General features: G+C 43.1%; 1 protein-coding gene across 3 annotated transcripts in view; it reads left to right on the top strand.

Moving 5' to 3' along the window:
• Positions 1-26489, top strand: part of adcy2b (adenylate cyclase 2b (brain)) — a 67704-nt gene that overhangs the window by 36192 nt on the left and 5023 nt on the right. For 2 of the 3 annotated variants that reach the window (XM_020620153.1, XM_020620152.1), the window contains 12 exons: positions 463-595; positions 8864-9043; positions 9151-9191; positions 9297-9377; positions 9952-10021; positions 10336-10433; positions 11039-11123; positions 14008-14148; positions 15598-15726; positions 16268-16452; positions 18111-18195; positions 26094-26252. In XM_020620153.1, coding sequence (XP_020475809.1) covers positions 463-595; positions 8864-9043; positions 9151-9191; positions 9297-9377; positions 9952-10021; positions 10336-10433; positions 11039-11123; positions 14008-14148; positions 15598-15726; positions 16268-16452; positions 18111-18195; positions 26094-26252 — 1387 coding nt within the window. The remainder of the gene's footprint in view (positions 1-462; positions 596-8863; positions 9044-9150; positions 9192-9296; positions 9378-9951; positions 10022-10335; positions 10434-11038; positions 11124-14007; positions 14149-15597; positions 15727-16267; positions 16453-18110; positions 18196-26093; positions 26253-26489) is intronic. The other variant, XM_020620154.1, reaches the window with a different exon arrangement.

Below are 26489 nucleotides of genomic sequence, written 5' to 3'. Positions count from 1 at the left end.
ATATATGTATATATATGTATACATACATACAGTACTTGTTTTATATCAGGAATTGCATACACAGACATGAACAGTCAGCTCTGTTCAGTCAGCTCTACATGTGTTATGTGGCCATTAGGTCTGCCTTCTGTAACAAGCACAAAAATTGGCTGGTGCTCATGTGTGTACTACACTGAAAATAAGCTCTCCACTGCCACCATATTGTCTCACTGGGCTGCTAATGGTTTGTCTCCACTTATGCCTATGAAAGGCATCTGAAAAATATGCCAGCTGAAAAAAAAACATATCTTCATTTCTGTTTGCAAGGGCAATAAACAGACCTGAAAAGGGACAATTGCAGGATGGTGTAGCTGTGAGGCTGCAAAGTGAATAATGTGTTTGATAGAGCTGTTAATGGCACAATTATGCAAGCTCTTAACCTCTCATCATCTGTCCACTTATCTCTTCTTGTCTCATTTCCAGGAGAGTCCACATCTCTTCAGTGACGCTGGAACATTTGAAGGGCTCCTACAAAGTGGAGCCTGGTGATGGACAGAGTCGTGACCTGTACCTGAAAGAACATGGGGTGGTCACCTACCTGGTCATCAACCCCAAGGTCAGATGCTACCATAGTTCTTTACATTCAAGCACATAGTCTCAAAACAAGGTTAAAGAGATGACTCTAACACTAGAGAGAGCTGAGGGTGGGGGAGTCTGTGGATAACGAGTACCTTTTCGCTTGTTTAGTTTTTAGCAGGTAGCATCACTTCTTTGAAAAATTGGTCTGGACTTGCTTTTATAAACTGGCCGTAGCTGCCGGTTTCTGTACTCTCTTTACACTCTCATTTATTTATTTATTTATTTATGTGTGTATGTGTGTGTGTGTATGTATGTACAGTATGTATGTATTCATTCATTCATTCTTACTGATGGTGGCACTGTCAGTCACCAGGGGCAACTAGAGGTGCAATGTCACTTCAAAACATGGACTGGGGATTGAACCACCAACCTTCCAATGGGGAGATGACCATTCCACCTCCTGGTCCACAGCCATCCTAATGCAATAAATTCTAACTTTCTAGGTGTCATGATTCGGTTCTGTTTGCTTCCTGTCGTGCTTTTATTTTGACATTGCTTCCTGTTTTTGCTTCACCACAGTTTCGCTCTTTTTACTTACATGTAAAGAACTATGGTAGGGCAGTTGTCTCCTGACCAGCAAGTTGGTGGTTCGACTCCCAGTCTCCCCGCATGCCTAAGTGTCCCTGAGCAAGACACTGAACCCCGAATTGCTCCCAGTGGCTTGACTCGCGCCGGTGTGTGGCAGCCTGTCGTCATCGGTGTGTGAATGTTGTGTGTGAATGGGTGAATGGTGTATGATCTTCTGTAAAGCGCTTTGGCCAGTGCAACACACTGTGAGAACGCGCTATATAAAATACAATCCATTTACCATTTACATCATTCACATTAGTTTCACTGGCTCCCGATTGTTTGCACCTGTTTTCACCACATTATAAGCAGCCTTCCCCCACCAGTCACTTGCCAGATTGTTCTAGACTCCAGCTCTGACTCAACAGCGTTTTTTGGTTTTGGTGTTTCCTGTTTTGACCCGGATCGTGTACTTTGACAATTCTGTTCTGCCTTGCCCCCTTGTTTCGTACTGCCTACGGTGTATGAATTCAGATTTCTCTTTTGGACAACGAACTTTGGATTCCTTTGTGTGTTTGTGTGGTTGCTGGCTCTGACCCTGGACTGTATAATTGACGTGTAAGTGCGTTTTGTGTTTACACCGTGTCTTGCTTCGTTTTTGTTCTGTGTCTGTGCTCTTATTAAAGAGAGATTTGTTTTATGTATCCTTGTCTGGCACTTTAATTGAGTTCACCACGACATTATCGGCAGCTTAATGCGCCAATCCTGACACTAGGTGCATGGGTATAACCTAACTCAAACTATAATCAAATTTGAAAAAAAAACTGCTAAAAAATGTGAATTACAATAATGCAGTTTTCCACCCATTAGCATTATGTGACTATTGGGAGCCGGTTCCTCAAGATAAACAACTGGGGCACTATGTTTTCAGATGGTGCCATTAAATCATTGCAGAAGAGGGGGCCACAACCAAAGTGTCAGTCAATCATCAACAGTGAAACAGTGAAAACAATGTAGAAAACAGCATGGAAATATGAGATTTATGTTTTTGTTTGTTTGTTTCTTTATTCAACTCTATGGTGATTCATTGGTGCTAATGTGTTCTTATTTTGTCCATTTACTATCATTAACTTGGAAAACTGAAAGACCTCCTATCACTTCACAGAAAAAAATGCTGCGTGTATTTCCTGTCAGAAAATCGCCCAACATCTTAAGCTAAATAATAATAATAATAATAAAATGTATTTATAATGCACTTTCCAACTCAAAGAGCGCAAAGTGCAACAGCAATAAAATTAAAAACAAAGTCTTACACAAGCAATAGATAAACATAAGACAGACACAAGCACTCCTAGACATATAGCGCACTTCTGTCCAGCATACTGCCGTGGGAGCAGACTAAAAAACAATGGCCTACAAGACAGATAAAACAGAATAAACATTAAAAGCTTGTTTAAAAAAAATAAGTTTTTAGAGCTGACTTGAAAGCTCCTAGCTCTGTTTCAGCGTGAACATCTAGGGGTAGAGAGTTCCACAGTCTAGGGCCATGCACGGTAAAAGCGTGACCTCCCCATTTCTTATAGTGAAAAGAGGGAACCACAAGGGCGAGATGACCTGACAACCGTAGAGTTCTGCGAGGGACATATCTGGACAGGAGGTCCGATAAATACAAGGGGGCAAGGTTGTGCATGGCTTTAAACACATAAAGCAGGATCCTGAACTCCACTCTCCATTTTACCGGCAACCAATGGAGAGACTGGGGTGATATGGGCCTGCCAACGAGTGTTTGTGAGCAGACGGGCAGCCGCATTTTGCACCAGTTGGAGCCTAGCCAAGGCTGACTGGGGCAAGCCGGCATACAGGGCGTTACAGTAGTCAAGCCGGGAGGTTACAAAAGTGTGAATGGCTTTCTCTATATCCGCAGGAGACAGGAATGGTTTTACCTTGGCCTACAATCTCAGTTGGTAAAAGCTAGTTTTTACCACAGACCTAATCTGCTTATCAAAGTTAAAATTTGTATCAAATATGACACCCAAATTTTTTACAGAAGTGCCTAAGTTGGATGTGACCACAGCTGGGGCAGAGCTAATAAGAATGTATTCAGTTTTCTCTTCATTTAAATAGAAGAGATTTTGAGCTTACCAAATCTTAACCTTGCACACACAGTTCTGCAGTGAAGCAAACGAGCCTGATTCAGGTTGTACCAAAGGCATGTAAATTTGAAAATCGTCAGCATAAAAATGGAAGGAAAAATTATGCCTAGATATGATAGCGGCAAGTGGTGACAAATATAAGGAAAAGAGCAGAGGAGCCAGAATGGAGCCTTGTGGGATGCCTTAGGTCAGAGGAGCTGTGTTGGAAGAATAGTCGCCGATGATGACCGAATAGGTTTTGTTGGTAAGATATGACTTAAACCAATTTAAAACCTCACCTCCCAGGCAAAAGAGGTGCTCAAGCTTTGCAAGTAGAATAGAGTGGTCTACTGTGTCAAAGGCGGCCGATAGGTCCATCAAGGCTAGAATGACTGGGTATCCAGCATCAAGGGCTAATGCAGAAGAGATATTGAATGAAAATTTCCTAATACGGTCGAATTGAGGTTGGGCTTTTTAAGCAATGGTCTAATTACCACATGCTTAAGGGGTGCAGAAACTAAGCCCAAGCTCAGGCAGGAGTTAATGGAGATAACCACTACTAGAGGAGCAGAGTGTCAATGACTTCTTTAAAAATCCTCCCAGGGAGTGAGTCTAGAGGGGAAGAAGCGGGTTTAAGCTGGAGCACACATTTTTTAAGTTGGGCAATGGACACCTGGGCAAACGAGGTGAAAGTATGGGAGGAAAGAGCCACAGGTAGAGTATAAGGTGAAGAAAACGGGGCGCTCTGTCTAATGGTCCAAATTTTCTCACTGAAGTACATTAAAAAGTCATTGCAAATAGTATTCGAGGCTTCAACAGGTACAGCACTAGAGGGATTAATAACAGCATTAATAGTTTTAAACAACACTATCGGCTGATGCCTATTTTTCAAAATGACTGATAAATATTGAGCCTTAGCGCCGTTCACAGCTCTCTGATAAGCCTGACGGCTGTCAAAATACCTTGGGAGGCTTATAGACCGTCCTTCCTCCATTTGCGCTCTGCCTGTCTGCAGCGTCTCCAATAGGCATGAGTAGTGTCATTGAGCCAGGGGTCTGAGTAGTTTCTAATTCTTTTTCTCCTGGCCGGGGCAATAGAGTCCATAATCTGGAGACAGGTAGAGTCGAATGCAGCAAGGAGAGTCACTGGAGGCAGAGATGACATATTCCTAAAGAATATAAATTCGAGGCCAAAAAGGCCACTGCAAAGTCCGATGGTGTAGAGGATGTGATAATCCTGCGACTCTGGGCCGGGGCAGTCGGACGAGGAATGGGGTCTGCTTCTTGGACCTCAAAACGGATGACGAAATGGTCGGAAATGGCTAGGTTAGACATCACTGATAGAGACAGTCAGGCCTTGAGAAATGACCAGATCAAGCATTCCTCCTAGGTGATGAGTGGGGGAGCAAACATGAATGTTAAAATCCCCACAGATCAAAAAAGTAGTCAAATTGTGGAACAGGCGTTGATAGGAAGTCCCCAAAGTCATTAATGAAGTCTTTGGATTTGGGAGGACAGTATATGACTGCACATAGAATGGGATAGCGGAGAGTTAAAGTAAAAGTTAGGACCTCAAAGCTAGAATAGACTTTGACCGGAAGAAGGCGACATTTCAGAATATGTTTAAAAACCGATGCTAGGCCACCACCTCTCCCAGTAAGGCGAGGAGCGATGAAAAATAGACAATCGGGGGTAAAGGTTCAGAGAAACAACGGTTTTCTTCTTGCTTCAGCCAGGTTTCGGTGACCAGAAATACATCCATATCATAGGTCGTAATAAAATCATTAAGAATAAACGTCTTATTATTAAGAGACCTAACATTAAGAAGAGCAAAGCGGAGCAGGCTTAGCTTATCCTGAGATGAGTCGGTCCGGTCCACAGGCCGAAGATTCACCAGAGAAGACCGTCGATCAGAGTGTCTCACCAGCCAGGAGTAAGGACATGGGGGGTCCGTGTCAGGGCCAATAGTTTGGAGAAATCAATAGCTTTCGACCACAAACCAACCTGAGGGGTGAAGGCTCCATGGCCTTAACTTCATAGTCTGCATCGGCGATGTTAGGCAGGATTTAAGCCTACTGCGGGTTCCGGACCTTCTTCCACGTCGTCGCCGCCGGGGAGCCCAGGAAGGAAAACCATCCGGGCGTCGAAGAAATTAAGGTATCGAGATAGGCAGGGGTGGAAGCACCTTGAATTGGTAAAAACGATGTCTATTCGGACAACTGAACATAGAATTGCATATTTCCAGGAGCGTTTGGTGATCACATATCAAAGCAGGGACGACAGTAGTGGTTACAAAGACACAAAAACAGTATACAAGCAGGAGGAGCCAGCGGCAGGCCAAACACAACGGCGCCATCTTGAAAACCCCCTCCCCTCTACCAATGAACAACTCCAGGGAGCAACTTCAATGAACTGGTCCTTGGAGCTCAATCTAACATCATTATGCTAACATGCTCACAATGACTGATGACGTTGATGTTCACCGCATTAGTTTAGCATGATAGTATTCTTACAGCACTAATTAATGTCATTAATTTTTCAGGTGCTTTTGTCATAATCCTAAGTATGCACTAGTTCAAATTCTGATCTGATGATCAAACTTGTTACAGTTTATCTTTGGGGGACCATAAATAACCAACCTCAGTAGAATTTATCCTCATGAGGCACTCTATGCCATTCATCCATCTGTTGTCAATGATATTGCGCTATGAGCCACAGAACTCAATTTAATCAATTTAAAAGTTAGAGGATCAAGAAAGTTAGGAGGACTCATCCTCTGGGAACATGAATGGCTGACCTGTAGTATCCTGTAGTTCAGTACAAAACTACAAGGGGACTATTTTCAGAACCATGGACAGCAACTCTGCCTAAAACTATTTGTGATGGTCAGGTGTGCACACAAAAAACATCACACCACCTTATCAATCTGCCAAAAACACAGTGCAGCTAAACATTTGAGCATGTTGTGTAATAAAATAAAATAAGCATACAGAGAATTGGTTATAGAATGTCCACAAATGAACAGCATCTCATCAGGTGTTACGCTACTCAGAGAAGATTATGTTTGAAGTGAAATATTTTTAGCTGCATGAGCCATTGTGAGTGGACTGAAGCACTGTGCAGCTCCTCCTGCCAAACCAGGACGTAAAAGGCTGGTTAAGGACATTTGAGAGATCCGCCTCTTCTGTGAACTTTCTGCCGAGAACATCTCTATATAGAAAATTCTGTTGGCATCCTTTCCATGTTCAGTGGTTTTTGGCTTGGCAAATGAAAAGCTGTGCTTAACAGCCTTCCTAATCCTTCCATAACTTGGCTATGATACACCCACCCCCTTAAATATCTGCAGTAAGATCTTCCTTTTGCCTCCTTCGTCTACTTAATTCATAGACCTTGAGGTTCTCAGTGAAATGGTGCATGTCTTTCACAGTGGATCTTTTGGAAATACCATCACTGACACAGAGAGCCATGGTGTCTTATCAGCATTGATTTCTCTAAATGTGAATGTTTGACTCCTTTATTCTGCTTTTTTCACCTTCTGATTCTTCTCCAGAAAGCTTGACTAAGGGTTGGTAGCTTTCCCCTAAAAGATTCATATCACTTTAAAAACTCCCCTAGTTCTCAGAGTGCAAATTCACAACTCCAGGTTCTGCATAAGCTTCAGAATTTTTAAGAAAAACCTATAAACCAAATAATGTATAATTTTATCATATGTTCAGTGAACTGAAAGAACATTCACCTAGCACTCATGTGAGTAGTTAATGTAAATGATGAAGCATGTTTTGTCTGAGTGTAGAAGTCAGCTCCCGTACAATATCTCAACTGACATCTTCTCTCAAGAAAACATACTTCAATACATTTTATCAGTGGGCAAAATATTTATGTTCTGCTGAGTTGTTTTGAAAGGAGAAGTTATTTTATATCTGTTTTTTATACAAGCTGCTTTTTAAATACCTCTTTTTAAATACTTCTGTTCTCTGCAAAATGTCTCATGGGAGTTTAATGCTTACCTTGTTCGCATGTTCTTCAATTAACATTTTTTCAGATTTTTATAGTCTCTGTTTTATGGAGGCTGTGAAGCAACACTTGAGTAGAGGGACCTAATTTACTCTGGCTCCATGCACCCTTACACTAATTAACTAAACCAGCAGTTGTAGGTCTAACCTGAGCTTCTGGGTGTTTTTTAATGTGGTAATTTTCTTCTCATAACATAATGTTATTGCCTTATAGAAGGTCTCTACAAAATAACATAAGATGCTGCTCTGTGACCTTCATTTACTTTAGTGGAACTAGCTTTTCAATATCCTATCAGATATTGTGGGTGCCTGATGACATTTTCATGAAGCCCTAACTGGATCAAGGCCAAATATAGATCATGCATCACGGGGGGTATTATGCCATCTATCACTGTCATTGATTATCACTGTCAAAGTTGCACCTGCAGGAAGATGATGCAGCCATTATGGACAGTGTCTGTTTAAACTCTTATAGGCTTTTGTGTCCTGTTTGATCAGTGCCTGTCTCTATCAGCAGTTAAACTAAATCACCAGGAGTGAGGTTTGTCATCGGCCCAGATTCCATGCATAACAGACATGAAATATTTTTCCCTCTTGATAAAAATGTTGGAAAAAAAGATGATTTGAATTTGTACTGCTGTATGGTTTTATGCAGGGCAATGTTTCCATCAGTAGTACAGTGCTGCTTGTAAGAGAGAAGCACTCAGCATAAAATTCTTGACTAGAACTGTTTTAAGTATCTAAAAGCATTTACAGGTAGGTCACAGATGTCAAGAGCTGTCCACAGTTCCCAAAGCACCTGGTCCTTTTTACTTTACACTCACTGAGTGGTAACAACAGCAGATGTGTAAAAATCTGGATTACAAAGTTGCAGAGTGAAGTGTCTTTTCTGAATATATTTAAGATTATCCTGATCAGAAACATCTGAGATGTCTTTTCCTCAGCTCCTTCAGGTGAAACATCCAAACACAAACTGATTTCCAACAAAGGAGGGTGTCAATCTGTAACAAACTTCTGTGAAAGCTGCACTCATGTATCCTTGGTTATAGCTCCTCTAGGAAGCTTCCTCGCTCCTCTGTCCTTCCTACTCAGAGCAAAATTAAGAGCTTTGGGACATCTTTCATCATGATGGACTGGAACGACTTCTGGGTCAAATGAGGATCAAGGATCAATAAAATAGAATTGGGATTCACCTTCAATTTGCTTATTCACCCATTCACTCACACACTGATGGGACGGCCACTGGCGACAACATGGGGTTCAGTCTCTTGCCCAAGGACACTTCATCCTTTGGACTGAAGAAACTGGAGATAAAACCGCCAGCCCCCCATTCAGAAGACAAGCTGCTTGACCCTGTGAGCCACATCTGCCCCAAACCAGCTAGAATTTTTCACCTGTTGTTAAACTGTGGACTAGCTACTCTTCATCTTCTTTTTCAGGACATAGTATTTTGTTCACCTAAGTATCAGTGGGCGTCAAGATGCATAGCACAATGTTTAAGAAGTTTTCACAGTTTTGTAGTAACCGTCATCAAAATCAACAACTGACAACATAAGGTTAAGATCACTTGTCTGTTCCTGTTGATTTTCCACAGACTGAGAGGCACAGCCCTTTGCTGAGTGTGCGATCTCGTCCCTCTGTGGATGAGGATGAGAAGATGAGGGCATCTGTCAGAATGACCCGATACCTGGAATCCTGGGGAGCAGCCAAACCCTTTGCCAACCTCCACCATCGAGACAGCATGACAAGAGACAATGGCAAGATCAACACTACTGTAAGTACAATGCAGCAGTCTCTGTCTCTCTCTGTCTCACACACAGATATTTTCAGCTCTTCAGCTCCTTACAGTCAGAATTATTTATGGTGCGACCCTTGTTTCAGGACGTTCCAATGGGGCAGTACCACTTTCAGAGACGAGAAAGGTGAGCTAGGAGCAATATATCACTTTGTCTTTAAAAACTGTCATCACTTACTGTATAATGGACAGTTGTGTGTTAAAATCTGTCCTTCCTTCTCTCCAAATGTAGGTCCAAATCTCAGAGGAAGAGGTTTGAGGAGGAACTCAATGAGCGAATGATTCGCACCATCGATGGCATCAACTCACAGAAGTAAGCATCATGTCTGCAGCACAACCTGCTTCTGTCATTTTTCACTGCTACAAATCAGTCATTTCAGGTAAAGGTAGGAGAGGAGAAGGGACACCAAGGCCCCATTTAAAGCATCTTCAGGAGCTAAAGCTGCTGTAGTATTATAAAATAAGCCATTGTGATGAGTTATCAAACCTTCTCAATTTACCATATCAGTCAGTCAGTCAAAAAACATAAAGGGCAAAAGTGCCACAGATGCATGTAGCACAGAAATCTACTTATTCTGTGCAATGCCATATACAGTCCAAGTTTGTACTCTATATTACAGCTGTTCTTGGTATTTTACATTGCATGCCTTTAAAAATATTGCAACAACCTTGTGATCTTTCCCAAGCATGCAGTGTTTTCAGTTAAAATTCCATATTAACATCTATATGGTTATTCATGAAACAAGAAAAAGCTCTCTGGTTTGATCCACTGACAAAAGAGGCCTTATCTTTGCATGTTTCATAGATCTGTAGGGATCTTGCCTTTTTTAGACACCAGCCTGGTCCTCTGTACTGTCTGAATCTGACTGTCTCACTTGTGTTTCCAGACAGTGGCTCAAGTCTGAGGACATCCAGAGGATCTCATTGTTCTTTCATAACAAGGCTCTGGAGAAAGAGGTAGGCAAATGCATACAGAACACCAGCCAGCACTGTTCACTGGGGGAACAAATCCATGGAAAATGATACATTATGTATCAGTATCAATATGATCTGCCATATGTAGGACATAGGTTGTCCACTATACTGTATGTATGCTACAACATGTATAGGTTGATTTGTGTGTATCATACTTTTTATATTTCACATTGAGGTCTGGTATATTTTTATATTAATTCTGACTTTACTCTGGCATCTTTTGCTCCTGCTACATTACACAGCCTCATAATGCTGTACCCAAGTTTTCAATTTCCTGCCTTATCTTCTCTCAACAGTACAGATCCACAACATTGCCAGCCTTCAAGTACTATGTCACCTGCGCCTGCCTCATATTCTGCTGTATATTCATTGTGCAATTCCTCGTCTTGCCCAAGTAAGTATGCACGTCTTACAAGATCTACAGTACAGAGCCCACTCCCCCATAGCATCAGCAAAGTCCAGCTGTTTGTCACCAGCTGTCTCATCCACAGGACCACCCTGAAATCAACGAGGCAGGGGCGCAAGAAGCAGAGTGCTAAAAAGCACATTGAAATGAAAGGGCACCGTGTCTGCTAGTGATGATAGATCAGGTGAATCAAAGCGTGGTGCCTCGTTAGTGGTGAGGAGAGCAGTTCACAGTCATGCTAATTTACTGCTCTTGGGAGCCAAAGGTGTAATTCAGCATCTGAGAGGCCATTGATTTTCTAATTCACCTCTCGCTCACTCTCTTTATCTTTTTTCTTATCATTCCACACATTTAGACGTGACATCATCTGTTTTATGGCAGGGATCCTTAAATCAGACATACTTGGAAAAATGAATGCATGAACATAACTTCATTATGACGGACATAGACTGGGCTACTGTACGATCCACTGTGGTGGGTCTGAGGTACAATACATTAGGACCTTCATTATATTTATAGGGGGACTGCAGAGGGCCAAGAGGGTTTAGAGTAATGTGTGTGTGTGTGTGTGTGTGTGTGTGTGTGTGTTGCAGAACTGGTGTGCTGGGGATCTCCTTTAGCCTGGCATTCTTGCTGTTGGCTTTGATCCTGCTCCTTTGCTTTGCTGGTCACATTCTGGTTGGTTTGCATGGTTTTATCAGTAAATACACACACACACACAGCTGCATGTAGAATATGGAAAGTACAATATTTAAAACTGTAACTTCTACTTTTATAATGCATTTTTGCCTGCCAGTGTCTTTTTTAAAATCTTTTTTTAATTTCCTGTAGAATTAACTGCAATTTAATTATTCATCCATCAAAATGTGTATATTCACTTTACAAGCACGATTCTCCTGTAACTTTAGCTTTTACAAACAAGAACCTATCACATGCAATATATCCTAATACATACTGTATCTATTAGATATGCTCTATCATGAAATAAGAAACTACAGTAAATATGAGATATCTACTTGAGCAGCCTGAAAAGAAACACACACACACACACACACACACACACAAACAATTCATAACTATACATTTACAGCAGTATGCAGCACTATCTGACTTTTATTGTTCCAATACATAATTTTTATGCATTTTCTACAGAACTCCTCTCATGACTGTGGAAATTATAGAGCTAGTAGGAAGCAAGTCAGACTTACCTTCTGGACATTTTGTATTGTAGTGCTATACTTTCATAAAATAAAACTTTGACCTTTCATAACTTACTTGGCAATTAACTTCTTTTTTCACTTTAAAACCTCTGTGGAAAATTCCATTTGCACAGCTCATATAATGTTTTATGTATTTTGTTGTTTTGATTTAGTTTTTTGTTTTTTTTATTGGTATTTGCCAGATTTGGACATATTGTTATGGTAGCCCCCCTCACCAGGAGGGTGAGGGAGGACTGAGGTTGGACTCAAGTGTGCAGACCCAGGTGCTAGGGGGAAAAACATGACGATAGCAAGTAAAGAAAGAGAACACAAAGTATCAAAAGAACATAACATGAGAAAGTACGGTACTTGGATATGTAGGATATGTAGTGTAGTGTAAATGAGTGTAGCTCGTAGGTAGTGTGGTAGAGTCAAGCCAAAACGCACAGTGTCTGTCAGCGTAGCATTCTACCAACATGTACAGTCCGCGTTACTATGTTAATGTTCCGGCCAAGACGGAGCGTTTGCCAGAGGTTTATATAAGGAGGAGAAGGTAATCATCGGGATGCACCCCAGCTGTGTGCAGCGACAAACCAGTCGCTAATTACTGGAATGCAACACAGCTGAGGTGCAGAGCCCACAGGATAGAGAGAGCAGAGGAGAGAAAGACGGAGGAGAGGCAGCGGCCACTGAGTGGCCTTGACACATATAACCTATTGTTTCCTGTCTCATTTTAAGGTTATCAATATGGTAATTACTGTTTGAGTGTTGGCTTCTGTTTTTGATCTGGTGGTCAAGTCAGTCTGCAACTTTCCATTCTCCTTCATAGGAATTATATTTTTCAGATCATGTTGTTTCACTGTAAAGGTGCTAAATTTTCCACGAGTGGATGGATGGGTGTTATTTCCAAGCAGCTACAGCTGCCACATCTATTGCAAGTTTTTATAGACAATCAAAATTGATTTCTCCCTTACAAACTCATCTTCTTTCCTTTTCCTACTCAAGAGAGTATTATCATCCAATAAGTGGATCACTTCTAATTAAGGCAGAGAGTGACCTTGGGTCTGTCCTGACCCAGATATCAGCTTTAGACTCATCTTTATTCAGAACAGAGAGATAGAGGTCATGTTTGATGCATTTGTACTAACCATCATTTTATAGCTCAGTATGTTCTTAAGCTGCTGTGGTAATTGGTGAAACAGCACATAATTAAATAATGAGAGACTAACAAACTCTGAGTGTGTGCGCTTTAGCTCTGTGTGTCTGGTTGGGTTTGTGTAAGCCAGTTATTAATAGGGCACATCATAGTCAAAGGACAGGCTGTATTCATCTGTCAGAGAACGCATTACATTGTTAATATGATCAAATACATTTTTTGGAAAATACCTTTTCAAGTTAAATGGGTTTAGTTTTTGCTAAGAGCAAGCACCACTGCAACCACTGGACAGAAAATCTATAAGACCTCAAGAAAGACATTTTGTAAACCAGACACTGGCACCTGATGAAAATCAGAAGTAAAGATTTTGCTTTGTTCTTCTAGGAAGTGTTGCTACTAGTGTCACAAAGCCAAGGACTCAGCCACTTGACTATAATTTCAAATAGGAACAGACAATATCCATGATGACACCTTAAAGCAATCTTGTCACTTCTCTAGCTGATCAGGTCAATAAAGCACAGATGTGACTCTTTCCACCATGACCTCCACCATACCAGTATCCCTTTTATTCTACAGGACCCCAGAGAACAGCAATTTTCTAGTAGAATGAGAGTTTTTACAGTTCATGTCAGGGCCGCTCGGCAGCCGCTGCCTCTCCTCCGTCTTTCTCTCCTCTGCTCTCTCTATCCTGTGGGCTCTGCACCTCAGCTGTGTTGCATTCCAGTAATTAGCAACTGGTTGGTCGATGCACACAGCTGGGGTGCATCCCAATGATTGCCTTCTCCTCCTTATTTATAACGCTGACAGACGCTCAAGTTTTGCCGGAACATTAACGGACTGTACATTTTGGTAGAATGCTACGCTGACAGACACTGTGCGTTTTGGCTTGACTCTACCACACTACCTACGAGCTACGCTCATTTACACTACACTACATATCATACATATCCAAGTACCGTACTTTCCCATGTTATGTTCTTTTGATACTTTGTGTTCTCTTTCTTTACCTGCTACCATCATGTTTTTCCCCCTAGCACCTGGGTCTGCAAACTTGAGTCCAACCTCAGTCCTCCCTCACCCTCCTGGTGAGGGGGACTACCATAACAGTGAGGAGTTTAACATTTTGTGTTGAGCAGAGAGGTATGCTTTGGGCCTCTATCTTTAACCTCTTGATGTGATCATCCCCTCTTTTTCCTTGCATCCTCAGCAGGGACATAAGGGGTCCTTTTGCTCTCTAACCTGGTTCCCCACTTCCTCTCGCATCATCGTCACCAATAACCCCTGGCTACGATTGGTTATCACCATGACAACCACTGCTCTCATACTGGTGATGGCCATCTTTAATATGGTGAGAAGCAAGTTACAGTGATGTGGATGTAATTTGTCCATGGGTGCACATACTGTACTGCCACTAATATATAAGATGTTTCAGCAGTAATATAGTGGGCATTTTTTGATGTTTTTAATTATTTAATTTCACTTAAGTAGGTCATACATACATAGTAGGGCAACATTAAAGCCAAATTCAGTCACCTTGAAAGATTCAAAACTTAAACACATTACAGTAACTTTTGTTTTAAGAAAATATATGACATTACAAATTACCACAGCAGGAGACATTCCAACATTAACAGTGTAATAGAAGTTGAATTTATTAGTACACAGAGCTAATATATGGTTAATAAAGAACCTTTGTACCTACTGAGACATGATGATCATACATGCATAATGTAAAGTACAATGGGATGCAAGGCTGACTATCACAGTAATGTATAACTGCTGTATTAATTTTACATGAAACACTATGAAATCATTAGATCATCATTTTGCTTTCTTTTGTCACCATTTAGTGCCATTTAGTTCACTTCCATAAACAGGGTTTCATGTAAAATATACATCAATCACTTTAGCCACACACACACAAATTGATCTCCACAACTCATGGTGTAGTTGCAAAGCTAAAATAAAATTTGTTTTACATTGTGAAGAATAAAAATAATCAAAATAGATCATAATCACCTTGGCCAAGTAGGTTACACACAAGGAATTTGTTTCCAGTACAGAACCGAGGATGCTTAGTTAGTATATTGCTGATTGAAGGTATTTCTTCTAACATTTACAGAGGGATAAACAGTAAAGCTGATATACAAAATGCCAGGAAACTATTTTTGTACTTGCATCCAAAATGTCTTTGATACTCCTAGACAGCTGAATGGTCACTGATTATAAGGACTATCCTTTTATTGTTAGCCTGATGTTGTGCTCTGCCACCTGAGACTCACACAGGAGGATGTGTACAGACATACTTGTTTGCAAATAAAAAGCTTATATAAAAAACGTGTTTCATGGACACTCACTCTAGATTTAAATTTTTTAAGAATATTTTTTGTCTTTATTTGATAGCTGGCAATCAAGAAAGAAACAGGAAACAAGGGGAGAGAGAGAGACATACACATACTGTAGGTCCCCCAGCTAGGAGCTGAATGGATGTTGCACTTATCGCCCTGAGAGATTTACATTCTGTTTCTGTGTTCTCTTAAAATTCAAGCACTTGAGTGTGGAAATAATGAATTGCCTAACACTGTAGATGGAGCCTTAATAGGGTGTGTTACCACACTCAGCTGCATCCAGCTCTGCCTATTCCTTCAGCTTTTAGTCAGAGACTGGTAAAGTCAGTAACTTGTCTTATGGGCAAATCGTCATACAGCAGATATACTTTAAATGGGTTCTGGCTGCTGTGACAGTTCACAGTTGGGTCAGACTTTTTGCCCTTTGTCCATTCTGTTTTGTTTGTTAGTTCTTTGTGGAGGATCCTGGAGGATCAATGGAAGACAACCTGACAACTGCTCCACCTGGAAATCTAACTAATGCCAGTCTGGGGGACAGCCTGGAGAAAAACGCAGGAGAGAACAAGTTTTATCTACCAGTAAGTTTAATAATAGTTCAATAATGGGAGGTAAACTACACTGGCAAGGCAGTAAATACTATGTCAAAAGTAAAGTAATGTCCACCAGGATTTTTTAAAAATAGCTCAAAGGAGTTACTATTTCTCTAAAACTGCTAAATTTGAAATCCATGTTTAAGTTGATATACCCGTTTTTACAATCTACAGTACACAGTAACATTCAGAGACATGTTCACATACGATTATTTCAAATTTTAAAAATTCCTCAAGGAAAGGTTTGTGTAAAGCTTTTAAATCGGTTAAGCTGTCATGTTCCATGCCAAGTAAACAATTCTTAAGGGAATTCTTAAGGCACAAAGCTTTTATTCATTGTCCTGTTACTGAAAGCTGTGACACTGAACAAATAAAGCCCAACTTTTCCATAGCCTTATACATACATTGTATAGGATACAACTCTCATGAAGAGCAAGTTATCTGCTGCTGAAGAAGCACAAGGCTTCACTTCTATAGAAAAGTATTTTTGGTTGCCAAGTTTTTTTTTTTACTCACTTCTTGTCTCCAGTACTTCATCTACTGCTGTATCCTGGGCCTGGTGTCATGCTCTGTGTTCCTGAGGATCAACTATGAGCTGAAGATGGTGGTGATGCTTGTTGCCTTGGTGATCTACAACATCATCATCCTCCAGACACACGCCTCTCTGCTGGATGGATTTAGCAAAGCACCGTATCCTACCGATAACCTGGATAGGTACTTGTAGAGAAGAGTAGAGTAAAGCTTTAAGTATACACATACACACTGTGTTTTTCACATACTCTCTCTACTAGACGATAATAAAGCAATGAATAGACCCACTTTAGGTCAGTGCTGCTTGACACCCTCTGAGCCTGCAGCCTGCTCACACCAGTTTTGAGGAGATCCTGTTAAAATGACTAATGAGACTGGATCCTGGTGTTCAGGGAAAGGCTAATGCTGACGTAATTATATCCCATGTGACTGTTGATCAAGTGTAGCCCCTGGAGAGGAGGCTGATGAGTGGCAAAATGAGATAAGGCAGTTTGTGTTGATGGAGCTGAATTCATTTTCCCACATTTGACTGACAGCTGGAGTTTCACAGCTGAAAAAATCCCATTACGCAAAAGTTTTCAGGGCATCAAGAGAGAGTTGAAAAATTCTGTTTTCTCACACTCACATTTCTCTATTTGTTTCTGTTCCTCACCTCAGTATATAGTTGTTGCCAAAGCAGTGGCACTTATAAATGAGAATAGTTATGCAGTGCTGGATAAAAAGGAAACAGACAAGGACTTCCTAATAAATCACTGTCACTTTTTGACAAGCATTCATTTACACATCATTACCTTGCTGTCTCGTTGCACTTTGGTCAACTTACTTTAAGTGGCTTCACCCTCCAGTGTACAGTACACCAGTAAAAGCAAGTTTATACATACAAATTCACCAAGGTATACCACCATTTTTAAGCATTTTAAATGTTTTCCTAACTCTAGGGAGATATTTAATTGTTCTGCATGCAGTACATAGTTTGCTAAATTATGAACATTGTGTCTGCCTCAGTGTTGTCAAATTAATATAGCTGTCAAAGGATAATAATGCTGATGCTGGCACTTCAACAAACGACCACACACTGACATTAAAATGAGCAGTAATGATGTTCTCTTGAAGAATACAGTTGTTTTTTTATATAATGTGTTCAAATGAATTGAAACAGGAAGGCTAGAAACATGAGAATAGTCACGTAAGCAGTCATGTAACCAGGACACTGGCAACAGTAAAAGGGAACAACGTGTAAACAAAAAACATGATGTTCCTTTGCAGATGAGGCTGGTTTGGTCTGTGGTTTTCTTACTGTCAACAATTACAGTGTGTTAGTCCATCTCTTAGTATGGTTGGACTGGCTCTCAGACCCAGTTATTCCTGTTGAAATGTATTTATTTTAAAATGGATCATAAAACACAAAAAAATATGGTTTCACTTTTTTTAAATGCTGGGCGTTTTCATAAAACACCTGGACATTTTTTAGCAAATGCTAATCAAAAAGGAGTAAGTACTGTATTTTTTGGAGACTATTTTTAACCACAAGGTGATACACATTTGATGTGCTATTGAGTATATATTATATGATTATTTCAGCATAACTCCAAATAAACTACAGCATCCATGTTCATGGTGGTGTAAAAACATGTCACCCAGTGCAACAGTGTGCCTTGCTGATATGTTTTAATAGTGAACAACAATGGCACAAAGCAATAAGACACAGTATATCAGTCTTTGGATACATAAATAGTAGCTGTTTGTGGGATCAAATCTTTGTAGGTAGTTGTATTTTTTTTTTCTTTCATGGGGCTGTGTTGATTAAGCAAATGATCTAATTGTATTTTTTCTCCCTACAGACCAGGAGTCCTGAAGGATCTAAAGACGATGGGCTCTGTGTCTCTTTTCATCTTCTTCATCACCCTACTGGTATTAGCCAGGCAGGTCAGTAGCACTGGTAAACTACAGTGATATGTAGTTACAGACTGTATTTTCTAGCCCATGTTGCCTATAAGTTAAAACCTGAGTCATTCACTACAGTTGAACCTAACTAGGCCATTTATTGGTGGTATAGCATCTTTACTGAAAATCTCTGCTTGAGGGGGAGCTTTTTCAAGGCTTCACATGAGTGGGTTTGAAATGATCTTCATTACTTTCAGAACAAAATTTGGAAGCAAGTGAACCTGCATTCAAGCATTTGGCTCAACAGTTGTTCAGCCAGCCTGGCCCACTGCCTCCATCTCCTCCCTATCCAGAGCTTCACATAAAAGCTAAACTTAGCTGACACAGATTTGGTGTGCATGTTTTATCGTTTTTGGGGAGCCATCCATCATCTCTGGCCCTGAAACAGATGTTCTGGACAGAATGAAGTCTCTGTACCCAAGAGCGGGGTATCCTCCTGAGAGCCACAGGCGGCCCAAACAGCTCCGTGTGATGTTCTCATTCTGGGTCACTGTCACCAGAAATGACAGGAGCCTCTGTGGTGGAAATTCTTTTGCTGTGTAAAACTCTTTGTTACTGTTATAACTAAGTCAAGGTCTTTAGAGAGCAATTCATCTTTATGGATGTTGTGTGGGTATAAATTAGAGCAGCAAAATGCTGCACCAATTATCATCAATATTATAATGGAAGCAGGTTAAAAGGTGTTCAGAGTGGAGTCACCCAAGGCCTTTGATGCAGACATATGGTGCCAGACATAAGAACACAAGACCTAGGAGCAGCCTGCTGTTAATAAATCTGCCTTGCAAAACTGTCATTATTGACCCTAACAAGCCCATTCCCAGCATTTATTCAGAGGGACAAGAGAGCAGGTTACTGGAACGAAGGCATCTGTAATTCATCTCTCAAGACCTGACACTTTTATAGCCCTGTTAGCTGGTTTCTAAATGCCATTTGGAATGAGCTCAGTTTCTTTTGGTCTAGTTTTGACTCCTAGAAGTACTGGAGTTCCCCTCTCCATAAGAGAAGCAAGTACCCAAACTGCACGTACACACAGTCACTTACACAGTACATATGCAGAATTCAGACCCCACTTACTTTGTGCAGACTTCACGGGGGCTCTGGAACAGGGCAATGGGTGTGAATGCATTTGCAAATAAAGAATTTCCGTTTTTAATTTGGAAACATTTTTTAAAATATGTATTTACTTTGGTTTGATGGGGTAAAAATTGCATTTTTAACCATTTCAAATTAAACTGACAACACAAAGTGTGCAAAATGTGCCAGATTCTGAATACTTTCTGGAGCAGCTACATAAAAAATGGTTTAAACTAACTTTTCTTTGCAGGCTGTAAGCTGGTCTGTATTTCCATTCCAGCCTCAGGCTACCAACACTACAGCACAAGATGTCAGCACAGAGCTGTATAGGTCTTCACTGTTGGGGGCTTCTAAATTGGCACCATAGTTTAATGTCAGGGGTGAAAATATTCAGTGCACACATATGTCATACAGACTGATAACCACACATGAAATCTATTTCACACACATCCAAACAGTGCAGGGGCCAGCCCAGAGGTAGTCTGGAGATCTGTAATAATGGTGCGTTCGGGGGATGCACCCTCCCAGGATGTTTCAACCCCGGTAGATGAGTCCTGCTTACATATGTAGATATGTTCAAAACTCCTCCAAGCATGAATAACTGGAAACTTAATAAAAGAAGTGGTGGCTGTCTTTTATGCAAATCAGTCCAATCTGCAACTCTTTCCTTGAGCAACAATAGTGGAGCTTCTCACACCGTTTCAATGTCGTCTCACTGGGACATTAATTTTCTATGAATACCAAGCATGCCCTTTAGTTTCAGTCGGTTAAGTTTTCCTAGAAATCCCATAACAGAATACAGGCAGGCTACTTCAAAGAAATGCTCTCATATCATGGACAGATTTGTGTAGCTAGAGGGCTATATGGGGGCTGATGTAGATACATTTGTGGATTCTTTGAAAAACCTCCAATCCACATCTAATAACAATTGTTACGTACAGTAACCCAAGCTTCTATGAGTATAGGCGTAGCCCTCTAAGAGCTGTTGCTATTGGGTTTATCCCTTGCGCATGTGCAGCCCTGAAGAGATTTCTTTCATGCCCTGTGCCCTGCACTGGGCTGTCCCCAATCAGGCCCGCTGTAGTGGCATAAATGCCAACGTGACCTAAGATTGGTTCCCTATGCCGGTGCTTTTTCTTCAACTGGTGGGGGTGGAGACAGCAGGGCTGCCAGTTTAGAGGGCTATGGTTCTATTTCGTATAGGCTTCGCCCTCTAAGAGCTGTCACTATTGGGATAAAAGCGCAGTTGGATGTATTCAATGCCCCGTATTGGCTCACCGCTGCCAAAGAGCATTATAAACAACATCTCAGCCTGACAATATACCCCACAATAGCAGCCCAAAGACAACATCCTCTATCCTGCATCAGGCCTTGACTGAGAAGCAGGTGCAATCATGTCCATATAACATCTGACTGCCACTGTGAGAAGGCAGAATGGCCATTCTGTTAATCAGGGGAAGAGAAGTGCATGGAAGGGCACACAGTGAGCATGTGCGCCTGACAAATGCACAGATAACGGTTTGAGTTGTGAGAGCATACAGACATTAGCTACACATAATAAAAATCAGATGCTCGTATTACGATGCTGTTCTCTCTTATTATTACTAATATTTTGAATGGAGAAGAACAAAAGCATAATAATGCTGGTATAGCCAGCCACAATCAGGCAGATGGGACTGGCAGAGGAGAACAAGAGTACAACAGAGAGCACACAGAGCGAGTGTGTGTGTGTACAGTAAGGACATACACATCAACAGCTTGCGTTGACAGCATAGCCAAGCAAGAGTACATTAGCTGACAGCTAACTGCCCGAGCGAATAACACACATGCAGTATCAGCGCCTGGTGGCAGGTGTACGCTCATGCTCCACGTCAGAGGGAGCCTCCCAATCGTGCAGAATACTCAGAACCAAGTGAACTAGTGAAAACTCGGATGTGTCTCGAAGGTAGAAGCGAGTGAAAGGACATGGGGAAGCCCAGGAGGCTACTGTGCAAATGTCCTCCACAGCCATGCCTCTGAAGAGTGCAGTGGAGGATGAAATGGCTCTCGTAGAGTGAGCGCTGATACCAGGTGGAGGATCTCTCCCCGCTGACACATATGCCTGTATGATGGCCTCACACAACCAGTGGGACAGCCGCTGCTTAGTTAGGGGCTTCCCAAGAGAGTGCTCCCTGTAATGCACAAACAACTGCTGTGTTTGTCTGACAGCTGCTGTGCAGCCTACATAATGGGACAGTGCGCACACCGTGAAGAGGGCGTGGAGCTCTTCTTATGACCCATCTCTGTGTGGGGGAGGAAAGGGAGATGACTCTGGATCAAAAAGATGATGCTATTATTTTTGGCGCATATGCAGGGTTTGGTCTCAAAACAGCTGAGCTGCCTCCTTCAAAGATAGAGAGACACGCTGGTGAGACCAAGAGTGTGCACAGATTGCCGACTCGTTTAGCCAACATCAGGGCTAAGAGGAGTGCTGTTTTCAGTGAAAGGTGTTTAAGAGAGGTCTGTGCAATGGGCTCAAAGGGGGATCCCCTGACCGAGTGTAAAACCAGAGGCAGGTCCCACTGTGGTGTCACTGAGCACACCACAGGTTGCTGTCTAGAGTAGAGTAGACTAGACTAGAGTAGACTAAACTAGACTAGACTAGACTAGACTAGACTAGAGTAGAGTAGAGTAGAGTAGAGTAGAGTAGAGTAGAGTAGACTAGACTAGACTAGACTAGACTAGACTAGAGTAGACTAGACTAGACTAGACTAGACTAGACTAGAGTAGAGTACAGTAGGTACTTTATTGATCCCACAGTGTGGAAATTTCTGTGTTACAGGAGCAATAGAGAACAGCCAACATAAAACCATAAGAACAGACACCACCATAACAGACACATAAAAACAGAACTTCATAAAAACACGGAAAGAACAGAACACCAAGCAGACCTGACATTGCCAGGAAGGCATACACTTCTGCCCCTCCCCCTCTGACCACAGACTGCTCTGTCTGTAGGATTGATTGTGGGAGTGATATCTTGTTCCTGATTTCTCTGAAATGATTGTACTGTCTTGTCTTTGGGTATTGTAGAATTGTTTTCCAGGGATCCTTGCGGTCTCTGCTGTTCTTATGGTGTCTGTTGTTTAGTCTCTACTGCTGTTGATATACAGGGGTTTTCCCCATTGTGGAACTAATTGTGAGAGTAATATTCTTGTTCTTGATTTCTCTCAAGTCCTATGTTTTGTCTTGTTTTTAGGCGCCTTTGATTTGATTCTTGGAGGTCCCTATGGTGTTTTGTTGTTCTAAAGAACTGTTCAGAGCCACCACTGTGTGGTGCAGGGGATGGGAGGGGTTATGCATGATGGATGTTAGTTTTCCCAGCATCCTTCTGTCCGCCACCTCCTCGATGGAATCCAGAGAGCAGTCCAGGACTGAACCAGCTCTCTTGACCAGCTTGTTGAGTCTCTTTCTGTCCCTGACTGTGCTACCTCCTGCCCAGCCCACAACAGCATAAAAAACTGCAGATGCCACCACAGAATCATAAAATGTCTGAAGGAGTGCCCTGCGTACACCAAAGGACCTCAGTCTCCTCAACAAGTGGAGGCAGCTCATGCCCTTCCTGTACAGGGCATCTGTGTTGTTGCTCCAATCCAGTTCATTGTTGAGGTGGACCCCAGGTATTTAAAGGTGTCCACAATCTCAATATCTGAGCTCTGCAAGCTCACCGGCGTGATGCTGGTGATTTCCACCGGGGATCAATCACCATCTCCTTTGTCTTGCTGGTGTTGAGGACCAGGTGATTTTCCTCACGCCACTCCACAAAGTCAGTAACAACCCCCCGTATTCCCCCTTGTCCCCCCCAGATACACATCCAACAATAGCAGTGTCATCTGAGAACTTTTGTAGATGACACTGGTGGGAGTTGTACTTGAAGTCCGAGGTGTAGAGGGTGAACAGAAAGGGGGAAAGCACTGTACCCTGGGGTGCCCCCGTGCTGCAGACTACCACATCCGACACACAGTCCCACACCCTCAGGAAGCATTTCACCAGTAGGTGTGTGAACACAGATCTCTCGCCAAAACCCTATGGCATAATGGAATGGCAGTAGCATAAGCTTTCACAGTAGACAGAAACCTGGCCCTGTCCACCAGGTTCTGTAAGAAAATCAACACTTGAGCCAGTGGACATGATGTGGGGGCTGTGGCTCTCTCCACACACCACTGTTGAAAAGCAGACCATTTCACCACGTAAGATGCTGTTGTTGACAGGGCTCTCACACACTGAATTGTATGCACGACCACTGGAAGCAAGCCTAGGCTCTCCAGGTGCTCCCGTTCGGGGCCAATCCCAAAGGCGCTGCCCTATTCCAGGAAACTGCTGAAACCCAGCTGGGGGGGGGTGCCCCCACCCCCGGGGACCTGCCATGGCTCGCCTGCCAGCAGCTGAACCAGTGTCAGAAACCATGTCATGCCTGTGTGCTCTGGGGCTATCAGGATGAAGTGTAACCATATGTCCTGTATGCGTGAGAGGAGATGTGAGATCAGTGGAACAGGAGGAAAAATGTAAAGGAGACCTCTGGGCCAAGGATGATGAGCGAAGGCATCCAGTCCTAGTGGAGGCTCGTCTCAAGTGCTCATTGAGAACCAGAGAGCGCACTGCGCATTCTCACGTGCTGCAAACAGGTCTGCCACAGCTTGCGAAGAGGTGAGCACCCCAAGCAGAGCTTCACCATTCGCATTTCTTGTGGGAGAAAAACCACCACTCACATGAATGAGAGGTTCGGAGACCACAGAGGGATGATGGCAGTGTTGCTGAGTCCACTGTTGTGGACAAAGCTTCGTTAGCGGTGACAATGGGGAAAGAATGATTTGTATTCAGCGCATCCCATGGCACAGACTGTGTGAGGGGAGAGCTGTGTGGTGGGGAAGCGTGTGTGTAAACAGACAGTGCAGATTCAGAAACAAAGGAAAAAGGACTGTCTGGAGAGAGCTTTTTACAGACCTGTGAATGTCCGATTATCTCCAGTGATTCACACACTTCCTGCTTCCTGCTGTTGCCCTTAGGGGGGCTCAGCGGTGAGGTTTGTCCATGTGCAGGCTACACGCCTAGCAGCTGGGGAACACTGCAGGGCAGCCTGTCTGAGGACCATGGCAGGAGGAGGAGGGGGAGGAGGAGGTGCAGTGCTCTGGGGTGGAGCGTACTGTCGCACAACAGCAGTAGCTGCTGGACATCTCAGCCTGGGCTACGCCAGTCAGACAGAGGTGGCTGAGGGTGCTGCTATCCCCATAATGCGAGTCATCTCAGATGTAACAGGTGAGTAACAGCTTTTTGGAGGTGAGAGCCAAAAGGTCCATCAGGGCTGATGGGGCCTTCCAGCAAACTTTTGCAGATCTGCGCCGGCATCTGAGACATGTGCAGCCACATGTTGCACTGGATCATCCTTGCCCAGACCTTGATGCATGCCATAGCCACTGCTGCAATGGAGGAGAGAGTCATTACTGCTGCCATGGCTTTCCCAATTTCCTCCAATGCCTCTGCGGGGAGAGCCCCAGGCTGTACAGCAAGGGAGGAAATGGATGTGGAGACGAGAGCCACATTGTTAATCACCGCACCTGCCTGGGATGCACATTGATGAATGCGGTCCAAGAGATGGGCAGTGACCTGGTTCCGTGGGGGCAGCGGAGTGGGCCACCTACTGAAGAACATTGCCTTGGGAAGCAAGGTAGAGGAGATGCTTGTTTCCCGCAGCGGAACAGATGGAAAAGCCAAGGTCTGTCACTCCCTGCACTCTAGTGAGGGTCTCGAAACGAGTGACCGGAGCCTCCCAGGCGTCCCAGAAGAACGGGTGAATGGTGGGAAATTCGGGCCAGACAGGGGGGGTTCTTGCTCCACTGCCCCATCCTGTAGAAATCACCCATCATGTCCAATGGGGGGGAGTGGGGGCAGCCAGCAGTAGAGGAATGCCCTTGTGGTCCTGCCACCTTTCTGATGATCTTCGGCAGATTGTGGAGCAGAGCCCTGAAGGCTGGAGGCTGACCGGCAGCAGGAGCGTGCTGCTGAGCTGGGGGAAACTCGTCTCTGCTGGTATCCATGTCCACCGATGGGTCGAGGGGAGAGCCGGGGGAGCCAGCGATGAAATGAAGCAAGTCAATGGACTCAGACCCACCTATGCCAAGGAACTCCAGGGGGCCATCTGCCAAGGGATCGTCACCGTGGTTCGCCCAGCTGCTGTCATCATCAGGATCTGATTGTTGATGGCTACGAACACCTTAGCCCAGCGCAGCTTCTCTGCCGTGGGCAAGCAAGCACAGAAGTGGCAAGCTGCCTGGGGGAAAAGAGCCAGCTCGGCGTGCTCTGTGCCGAGGCAGGCCTCACAGTGGGGGTATAGGTTGCTGGGCATGATGAAGCTCAAGTCACAACCTGGGCACACAGTGATAGCAGTGTGGCTCTGGAGTCCAGCATTCGATGTTCTTTTCTTTTTAAACATATTCAGGAATTGCTCTTGTAGACTACTGAAGAAAAAGAGGGAGCTGATCTCAGGTCACATTGGCATTTATGCCACCACAGCGGACCTGATTGGGGACAGCCCAATGCAGGGCACAGGGTGTGAAAGAAATCTCTTCAGGACTGCACATGCGTGAGGGTTAAACCCAATAGCAACAACTCTTAGAGGGTAAAGCCTATACGAAATAGAATAGAATGACTGTCCTTTCAGCAGTAGTAGTTTCTTTGACTTTGGTTTCTTCTGTGGCCTGTGGCTTCGGAACAGAGTGCTGTGTGTGAATGACACAGGTGTCTCTTTACTCTGTGTCCTCCTGTAACAGAATGAATATTACTGTAGGTTGGACTTCCTGTGGAGGGACAAGTTCAAGAGAGAGTGTGAGGAGATCGAAACCATGGAGAACCTCAACCGGGTTCTGCTGGAGAATGTTTTACCGGCCCACGTCGCCGAACACTTCCTGGGACGCAACTGGAAAAATGAGGTGAATTCCCAAGAGAAGATGACAGTTTTACACTATATATTTTGAGTGGTGGTACTTATATTTCAGGGTTATTTTTAATATGTAGAGGTTAAAAGAATAGTTTTAAACTTTGGGAAATACACTTTCATGAAGCTCATAATGTATGTACTGTATGTTAAATATGTAGTTGGAGCCTGAAGCTGGTTAGCTTAGCTTAGCATAAGTACTGGAAATGGGGAAACTGTTAGCTTGGCTCTG

This window comes from Monopterus albus, unplaced genomic scaffold (assembly GCF_001952655.1).
Source record: "Monopterus albus unplaced genomic scaffold, M_albus_1.0 scaffold233.1, whole genome shotgun sequence".
NCBI classification, from domain to species: domain Eukaryota; kingdom Metazoa; phylum Chordata; class Actinopteri; order Synbranchiformes; family Synbranchidae; genus Monopterus; species Monopterus albus.
This window is presented reverse-complemented; position numbering and strand designations above follow the sequence as displayed.